At 40.3% G+C, this 10,001-nt stretch overlaps 1 protein-coding gene across 4 annotated transcripts; it reads right to left on the reverse strand.

Annotated features, from left to right (window-relative positions):
- Positions 1 to 332: 332 nt before the first annotated feature.
- On the reverse strand, positions 333 to 8,751 carry LOC103712163. Of its 4 annotated transcripts, none has more exons than XM_017844053.3 (5): positions 8,251 to 8,751; positions 7,974 to 8,155; positions 7,690 to 7,848; positions 7,153 to 7,612; positions 333 to 2,769 (listed from the first exon to the last, which is right to left on the reverse strand). In XM_017844053.3, the coding sequence occupies exons 2-5, from the start codon at positions 8,127 to 8,129 to the stop codon at positions 1,220 to 1,222; spliced, it is 2,325 nt and encodes a 774-aa protein (XP_017699542.2). In that variant the 5' UTR covers positions 8,130 to 8,155; positions 8,251 to 8,751; the 3' UTR covers positions 333 to 1,219. The 4 variants fall into 4 exon arrangements, with proteins under 4 accessions (XP_017699542.2, XP_026662411.2, XP_008796832.2 ...); XM_026806610.2 differs by having other exon boundaries at positions 7,974 to 8,149; positions 8,240 to 8,751; XM_008798610.4 differs by having other exon boundaries at positions 8,240 to 8,751.
- Positions 8,752 to 10,001: the final 1,250 nt, after the last annotated feature.

A 10,001-nucleotide genomic window follows, 5' to 3' on the forward strand; every position in this document is an offset into this window, starting at 1 on the left:
ATTTGTTTGTATATCCTCATACATATAAAATAAATATTTTATGAGGATATACATATAAATAATAACTTTATAAGAATATTTATACATTCTCGCATATTAAGAAGGGTATATATACAAAAATATCCTCTCATTTAACCATGATCAGGCTCACATTATATATGATAAGTAATAGTATTCAAATACTTATAAAATAAATCATAATAAGGATAGTGTACATAAATAGATTAAAAATTTGAATATTAAGAAACATAAAGTATTATTAAAATATTATGAAGATAGATGACAATAGAATAATAATAATATCTTCAGCTATTAATAAATGCTCTGTTATATATATATTTATCGTATAAATAAAAAGGGAAATAATATACATTAGTTTAATAGAAGAGGACACCAACCAAACACCCAAGTACTTGGAAGTGAATGTTTACACCATTCAACCAAATACCGAAAGTCATTGAAGTCCCTCCCAACAGCCATTACTTTCCCAGCAAACAAAACCGTAGGTTTTCAGAAAGAATGAAAGTTACTTACGGTTCATTTGCCCAACCATACACTACAAGGAGTGCCGACTCATTTCAGGGGATTCACTTCTCCACTGGGCTAAGACACAATTGGCATCTCATTCCACTACCTCCTTCCTGTTTGAAACTCAAAAACACAAACACAATGGAGAGCTCAACCTAAACACAACTGCTGTACTGCCCCCTACCGTAGTCAAACAGGCCTAAGAAGTGTGGTTTAAGGTGCCTCTGATTGAACAGCATGGCTCATGTGGTAATGAGCTCATCATTACCTATAGGATTTTTGGACCTCTATCCTCCTTCAAAATCTTCTATCATCAGGAGGATTGTCTTCTATCTGGATAATTATATCAAAATCTTCATTTTGACGGTATATTCAGAGCATCAAACCGCTATTAATCAGCCATATAGTCTCTTGGGGACTCAATGCACTGCAGCGAACCAGTATGTGGTTTTGCTGTACTTCGCAACCATGCGTTCTGTTCTCATACACATTAAATGATTGTCCATTTGAAAACTTAGCTATTAACTTCAAATGCGCTAATTTGTAACCGAGTTCAGATCATATATAGATATTCACAGAACTGTCCGGAATCAGCTTCGTCCACTTCCTGGCTAACCAGAAAGCATTCTGCTATTAGACTTTGGTCATAAAATTTTTCAACACAGTCTGCAAGTCTAGAACTGTTGGCCTCTTAGCGCCTCCGTACAACTGAACAGCGCCTCGATTGCCTGCTTCTAATTGGTGCGAACCACTTCTCCCCCCAGCTCTTGCTGGGCCTGTTCCTCCTAAGCTTATAGCCTATGGTATGCATGTCTTCGCAAATCTCATGCCTCGAAAGGGAAATAAGCCCTGGCAACACGTCTTTCTGAAAATCTCGCAATCTCCTTCCCCTCCGTAACTTGACTCCATGAACATCCTTCCCTGTTTCATTCTCAGTAGGTTTTGCAAGCCTTGACTGTCCATCATCTCTGATTTCTTGCAGCTTCAAAGTAATAGTCTCAAAAGAATCAGAAGAATACTGAGGCCGATCACTACCTTCCTTGGACTTGATTTCTACCTGTCCATTGCTAGCTACCTGATACACAGGATATGTTGAATTCTCTAAAGATATAGATAGCAGTCTCTCAGCTGCCTTGACAATCACAAGGTCCATCTCTACTGCTTCAGTTGTCTGCTGCTTGATGTTGTCTTCAGGTTTTGCTTTGCAAATATTGCATGAATTTTCCAGTAAGTGAACATTATTGGAAGCTTCAGGAGTTGGGACCTTTATGCCAGGAAACCTTGCAGCAACTGGAATGTCTTGAGTTGTTCCTGAATCAGCTGCAATGGAGAGAACTGCATGTTCTTCAACACTTTTGTCTGGTGAAGTGCATTCGCTATTTCCAGTAATGTGATCAGGCTTCTTTTTGATAAGAGATTCTTCAACATATTCATCCTGTTGATTCTCAGCTCGACTGACAGCATGGCTTGATACAGTGTCTTCTTCACTCCTCTCCTGATTTGCTTGCTTGTCTTCCAAAACTCTGATTACAGTCGGTGGCAGATTGGTACTCCCAACCGATGCATGTAAGTTATTATCTTCTATGTCATTGCTGCAGGTTGTTATTAAAGTCGGCTTTCTGCTATCAATATTTACATTTTTGGAATGTGGTTGAGCCAACAAGTAGTCCACTTTTGCATCTTCTGGTTCATGTAGGCCCGTAACAGATAGGGCTGTTGGGTTAACACTATACTGAAATTGTCTAGTAGAAAAACTATAAAATCCTTCCTCTAAATCTCTGTACGAATGTGCTGGGTCCTTAGCACTGCACTTTTCAAGTTTTTGATCTAATCCATACTGACTATCATTATACTCAGAAACCTTAGTACCCTCTGCTGAAGCTTGAGTGAAAGAAGGATGTGCATGCTGACTGCCATGAAACAACCAATCAACATTCTTTTCCCTAGAATTTTCTGAAGGAAGATCATGCTGAATTGTCATAGAGGATTCTTTTGGGCATATGTTGCTTGATTCAGACTCTTTGGGGCATTTGTTGTTTGATTCCCTCCAAACATCTCCGCGGTGAACAACTGATGAACTCGTGGATGGAGAAGGGAATGTTGGCATAATATTTGGCAGAGAATGGATAGATTCATCATCTTGTGCTATGTTAAGGTCAATGTGCATCCGTTTGCAGAAAGTAGTTTGTTGCTTCTGGCTTGATGGTTTAACAGAGGGCTCACCTATGGATTCATTTAAATCTGTAAGGCAAAAAAAAGATCAGAAAAGGATGTCTAAGTTTAGTGGAACATGATCAAATTAAAATGCTTACAACTTGAGTCACTCTATGTTAAGTGACGCGGTTTGATGTCGTAAAAGGAATAAAATTGTCCAAGGTGTACACATAAATTAAGTTAATAATGAATGGAATCTAGCAGAGTTTGCAAAGCTAAGACTGGAAGCTGACATTAAGTAAGAATATAAAGATGATGAAAGTTGTGCATCAGAGGTATGCAATGTTGTTTCTGACAAAAAATTGCTGAGGGAGATGTCAAATTCAACAAGATAGAAGTAAAATATAAATCATCAGGAGCATATCTCAGAGGGCCTGGTTCAGACTTCTGGAACTTCTGGAGTTTAAAGTCAATTGCAAGTAGAATTGTAAACAATCAGAGACAGTGTTCGACAAAGTGAAATCACATTCAAGCAAGGTATCTAATATATATCAAGGCAAAACAGGCAGTGCATTAGCTTCTTATTCAACAAATCATGAATATGGAATCTGCAGCAAATGCAAGAATTCATGAAGGATGTTTTTGCTTGCATGTAACCTGAACACAGAAAGTATTCCTAAATCCAGATCTGGGTATACCATACAGCATATGCTATATAAGTCAATATATCAGATCCTGGATAAGCAGGCAGTCTACAATATATGGTCCCCATCAAAACCTTTGCATATGTAATATCATCTATGTAGTGCAAGTAGGTAAAGTATACCTGAACTCTAGCCGATCTGTACTTGACCCAGACCGCCAGACCAAAAATATGGACCCATAGCTTACATTGCTATGGTTATTACCAGACTGGACCAGAACCAACCTAATTATATACATCTTCCAGAGATGGAGACAATGGTTCTGGTCCATCAAACTTGGGCCCAGGTCAAATTTAATAAGAAATTGAACCCAAGCCAGCGTGTTCTATTTAGGGAATTAGCTGATATGGATCTAGATCCATGACTTCATGCTGCTTAAGGTCGCACAACTTTCAAGATGGTTATACCTTGCATATAAGGTCAATAGTGCCATGAAAGCTCCAAGAAAAGCAGACTATCTTGATCCTCCTTGCCACCACCTATTTAAGCAATGTCATTCTTGGTTTTCATCCCTCTCTTTTCCCCATCCAACACTCTTATCATTCCATCTCATGTTTTTAGATAAAAATTTTGGATGTTCTAAACACTAGTGGATACTTCCCACATAGACATACAATGCATCCACACATTGGATACTTCCAGCATACATGCATGTGAACATGCACCCACAAATGCAAACATGGATATATGAGTATTCATACTATAACATTTCTCCAGAATTGCTACATTGTGGAACACATCCTATTTATTCATTACATACATAAGTTTTTAAATTTCTTCTTTTTTACGACTCCCATGATATTTTTTCCAACTTCTTCTCTGACATGAATTTATTCATATAGAAATGGATATACATGCCAAATACAGATTGCACATTACAAGAAACATAAGAATAATGTCATTTTAAATTACATAAGCCATATCATTTTAAATTACATTTGAATCATATTCATGCTTTCTTATTGTCCAGACAATATTCCACAGCATCCATTGATTAGGATTTAGGAAGCATCCATGTCCTTCCAATCCTAGAAGTTTGACTAACATAAACTGGACCCTAAAAATGAATCATGTTTCCTATGCAAAGCAAAAGCTTAACTAATGAGATACTTCAGTTTCAATCTTATACATTTGTACATGATATGATAGACGCTTCTTCACTCTGTGAATATAGAATGTCTTGCTCACATCAGCCAAGAGTGTTAAAACTTGGCATAAAACTTGAAGCGTCCTTTACAATTACACTACAGGGCAAGCTTTAGCATTATCCCAGGTGTCAAACAAAATAAATCCGAATGGTTAAGATACTTCTAGTGAATTGTCAGAACCTTTTTTCCAGTACAAGGATATTTAAGAATGACAAACTGTCAAACTCGGTTTGTCAAACACCTTGGGCACCTTTATCTTAGTACTTGTACCAAACTGAATTTCCATGGAAGGCCCCTCTTCCCTTATCAACAGTTGAATTTCCACAAGCAAACTGAATCTAACAAATATTTTATTAGGCTAAGAATCATGAACTTTTTTTTAAGAGTTTTTCCCTGCAAAGAGGGTCCAAGCAAAGCAATTGATAGAAGAAAATCTGATGTCGTTCTTAAATATTCAGCAATCATCCAAAATTTGTTAGAAGACATAATATGAATTAATTATTCATTTGGGATTACAGATAAATCACAAAATATAAATAATTGGAGATGACTAAATCTATCAGTTAAGTTGTAACTGCTTGGACTCTCTCTAAGCTAACCCAACTGAGAGCACATCGGGATTCACCTTTGTCAGAATACTACGCCTGAAATTGCCCCTTCTATAATTGTAGAGACATGATTTAGGTTTGCATCCGTTGTTATGATCAGCAAGCCAGTGAGATTAAGGGCCTTTTTGGATGTTGGAAGATCTTCTCCGTGAGTTAAGATCTTTCCAGCAAGGAACCAGTGGACTTCAATTTTAAAGATATGGTGGAAACGGGTGGCAACTAATTCCCTAAAAAATAGGGATAAGATGAATTGCCTCCACAATTGAACTAGTTATCTCTTAAACTTAGAATTAGATATTGTTGGAGTGGCAGCAATCTCTTGGAAGTTGGAACCATCGCTCTACCACCATAAATTTGAATTTGAAGCTCTTCCGTGAAGATCTTATTGCATTGACAAGCTCTTCCGGCATCCATATAGGCCCATAAGAAGAAAGATGTGCAGGGCTATACTTTGGTTAAACTCGCAGATGCCAAATTTGTTTGATAAAGAGATAACATGCACATAGGATTAGCGCGGCAAAGATGTGATATCTCATGCGCTCTTGTGCCAAAAGAAGGATGACTGACCAGGTATCCCAGATTACTCCAGTAAATTATAAAGTGGTGAGAAACTGATAAGCTGCTTGCATGAAAAAATGAAACAGAGAACAAGCGGCCAGAGTAAGACAAGGCATGAAAATCTTGAAGGCTCAAAAATTGTGATGAGGCGATAAGCAATTGTATGGACCGGCCAATTAGAATGGACCAAGGTTCGCTGTACCGGTCGGTACCGGTCGGTACCGAGCGTACCGTACCCGTACCGATGGGTACCGGTATCGGTACACCAATGTCGGTACGGTCGGTACCCGAGCGTACGGTACCGTACCGACACTCGGTACGCCTATACTAATGCGGCACCGGTACGGGGTTCGGTACCGGTACGGCGAACCTTGGAATGGACAATGCCAAATGATGATCAAGGATTCATAGAGAAGAACCAAATTAAAGGGAATGATTAGTTAATCATCATGCATCAGTTGAGCTAATTATAGACCAGGTGAGCAGGTGAGCACCACCTTATAAGTGGTTGGGGATGTGTGTGTGGCATTTGGTAACTCGCATTCACAATTGAATGGCATTATCAAACTCAAATTTTCCCAGAAAATCTGATAGTTCAGCATGGTTTGCAACAGAACCAGTAAAATGGTACGCATTATTATACAATCTATTTAATTCACATATTAAGCTCTACTTCTTAAACTATTAGATATTTTTCTAATCATATATAAACATAAGAAATCAGTTGAAAGTTCATGGAACTTTGATTCCAGTGTTCTAGTTGGGAAATTTTAAATGTTGGGATGACAACTTGAGGAACGAAAATTAAGGCAAAAATGCAGAATGATTATAGGGGCGTGAAAAAGTCCACATTGCCTAACAGGTCTACAGCAGTACCGGCATATAAGTTAAACGTGTTGTTTTTTGTATATCTGGTTTGATATAGCACTACTAAATGGTTCAAATAAGCAAGTCTAAATAAAATGAATCACAACAAACATATTTATTCATCAGTAACTGGAGAAACTGGCAAAAATAACAATTCCATGCCATTAAGTTTCCTTCTACCAGCAAAGCATCCATATTGACATGTCCAATGTGGAAGCTAAGTCAAGCCTATCGACCAGCCTTGTCATACTGCACAGCTCCTATGTGAACACATTGAATATAGATTCCGATTTCGAAACCCAAATGGTATTCTCTGCCTTGAAATAACAATTTTGTGATGGTGTTGGGGGTTAGGTTTATTAGCATGCGAGAATAGTATCCTCAAATTTCACCAGAGGCAAAGACATTTTGAGATTATAATGCAACAGTCAGCGGGAGGCTTTACCTGCACTTCTTTGTGAAGCATGGTTTTTACTACAATTGGCAATGCAGAATGAAACGCTTTTAACGTGCAGACATATATAACTAGCAAATAGCTTGCAGTGCAATGAGGTAACCTATCAAACTTATTATGAAAAACCTTACCAGCAAAATGGCAAGTAGATTCCTGCCCTTCCCATCTCTCGCCGTGATCCACATACGAATGATTCTGTGCAGGCACGCTGTCGGATGAAACGGTCGGCGGTGAACCACATTTATCTACACCATTATTGACCGGAGCCTCGAACCTGGAGGAGGAAATGACATTTGCTTCCCCATCAGACTCCAATTCTAGAGGCTCTTCTTCTAACTCAATAACAACACGGGCATTCGAGCAACTCCCCCTGTTGGGATCGTCGGCCACTCTGGCGCCGAAATTAGCCTTCAGCCGCCCCGAATTCGTGGCGTTTTCACCACTTACAGAACCCTTTACTCCCAAGTATCCGCCGCCACTCTCTTCCCCTGGATCCCTCGTGAACTCTTCGGCAGGAAGCTCAAGATCAAAATTCCTCATCCCGTTCCTACGGAGTTCATGGACGTTACCTCGTGCATCCGTCGGATTCACCTGCACATCGTTCTCCATTCAGCAATTCTCACCCATCGATTACCTAAAAAAAAAAAAAAATCGAAAACTTTTCTTACCATCAGCAATCCGGAGGGAACGTCCCAAACTCTCTTCTCCTCCGCCGATCCATCACTCTCCACCGACGCCCTTCGTGGAGAATATACATCGGAATCTTGCCGGCACAGTTCGTGCATCAGGTTCTTCTGCGTCCAGTACAGCCGATGCAGTTCCCGGACCTAGAAATTAAACTCCCATGCTTACATTATCGAATCAGAAAAGAAGGAAACCAAAAGAGGGATCTGTTCATGAAATTCTAAACAACCTTTTTTTTCCCAGAAAAAGAAAGAAGAAATCTCCGAACCTGATTCCTCAAGATAACTTCATGCTGAAGCATTGCCTGCTTCAATCCCTCCTTTATCGAATCCCCGCACGCCTGCACCGAGCTGTTCAGGTTCAAATCTCCTCCTCTCCTCAGCATCATCGTCGTCGTCATGATCCCACAACCCCTCTCATGCATCAGTCTTCACCAATCTTTCCCTGCAGCTATCGAGAAGAGCAAAAACTGTATAACGATCAAGTAACAGTAGTAATAATAAATTATACCAGTACATGAATTTAGATATATACGAGAAGCTAACACCGAGCCTTGCATGAAGAAAATCGGATGGGAGCTCCGGCTCCGATCGCGGCGAGCAAATCCCATTCGACGGAGGGAAATGGAGAGAGACGACGAAGAAGCAGGTGGAGCAAAAAGGGGGAGAAGGGAGGGGAATCTAAGGGGGCGGAAATCAAGCTTTCGGTCGGAGGGGAAAAAAAAAGATGAGAAAAGATCGAAATAATTGGGCTCGCTTTTCTTTTGTCTCTCCTCTTCCTTTCTCTCCCTTTTCTCGAACTGCTACGCGTCAGCCCCCACTGCGAGGCGGAAAAGAGAACAGAAGAGAAGCGGAAGCGAAGGGAAGAGCGGGATCAATCGATCGACGGATGGATTTTATCGACTCGCAGACACCAGTCGGCTCGGCAGCGATCTCCTGCTATTCCCACCCCCACCGGGGATGGCCTCCGACTTCAATAAAAACAGTACTGCAAAAAGCTTCATGCGAGCGAGTATAACCACTGCCGCACTGCGTGCCCACTTCCCCTTCTGCCCCTCTCTTTTACCCTTCTGCCCACCGTCCGCCCCCGTACGCGTTTTAGGAGGCTGGTCTTCCTTAAATGACGCCCCCACCCTCGCCGTTTGGTCCCATGGGAGGGCTTCCTTTTCTAGGACGTCCTCTTTCTGGTGAAACCAAAGGAGATAGGACTGGGGCCAACCGATTCTCGCCTTGAGAGCCAGGTTTGGGTCCAATTCTTGGCCAATTGGTGGCCTCCAAGACCGGGTTGGGTCTGGCCGGGCTAGCCGGTTGAAGTCATCTTGGGGGCAGTTCCGAGAATTGATCATCAGATGTCGATAAGGAGGTGGAGACTAATGATGATCCGTGAGGGATGAATTCTTCGTGAGTCTATTGTCTTTAAATATCTTTGAAGGAGTGGCCCAGCGAGTGTGTTGCTTTTTGAGGCTGTGCCCACAATAAGTTCTCTTCTTTTGAATCTTAATTAGTGGTCAATTTTGTAAAAGAATGCTGCAGTGCGGTAACCAAAAAGTCTGAGGTCAAGACTCAAGAAGCATATTATCCAGTGCTTTATCAAAAAGATTTCAAGGGAGACCCTACATACTTCTGAACTTGAAAGAGGAATTATATGATGCTGTTGCATGTCTTTGGAAACATGACGGTGTGTTGGTTATAATATGCAAGCTCTGCCTATGTTATGTGTGGCATTTGTGGCTTCAGCCAATTGTGTTGGGATGTCCATCTCTTGCTTAATGATAATTGTGTTAGTTACCAACCAAACATACTGTACTGGATGCAAGTGTTGCTCTTTAATTTAAGTTGCCACAGCTTTGCTGTTGCATGATGTAGTCTGACCAGCAGCCAAAAATCTGAAAGATTGATAATCTCAATGTAGAGCCCTAAAAAGCCAATCACAGGAAGATGAATGACCACCTGTCTTCATCATAACAGTTTGTTATACTTTATTTGTGTCGCCTTCAAAGCTCTTCTTTGGAGGAAACAACTGATGGATTGATATTAGACATTCAATTTGCAGAAAATCGATGCCACTTTATTGTCCAGTTCAAGACAATTATTTCCAAAGATTTATTGCATTCTGTTGGTTGGGTCGAAAAAATAATGACTTATAATTTTCAAATTATATTTCACATTTAAGTATCTCCATTTATCTCCTCCGTTAGTAAACTGCTGGCTCTCCAATTACCAGCCTACTCCAAGGCCAACCAAACGAGTTGAGCAAGCTTTAAATATCTATAAATTAATAAAATTATTTTGGGCAA

This window comes from Phoenix dactylifera, chromosome 5 (assembly GCF_009389715.1).
Source record: "Phoenix dactylifera cultivar Barhee BC4 chromosome 5, palm_55x_up_171113_PBpolish2nd_filt_p, whole genome shotgun sequence".
Lineage (NCBI taxonomy): Eukaryota > Viridiplantae > Streptophyta > Magnoliopsida > Arecales > Arecaceae > Phoenix > Phoenix dactylifera.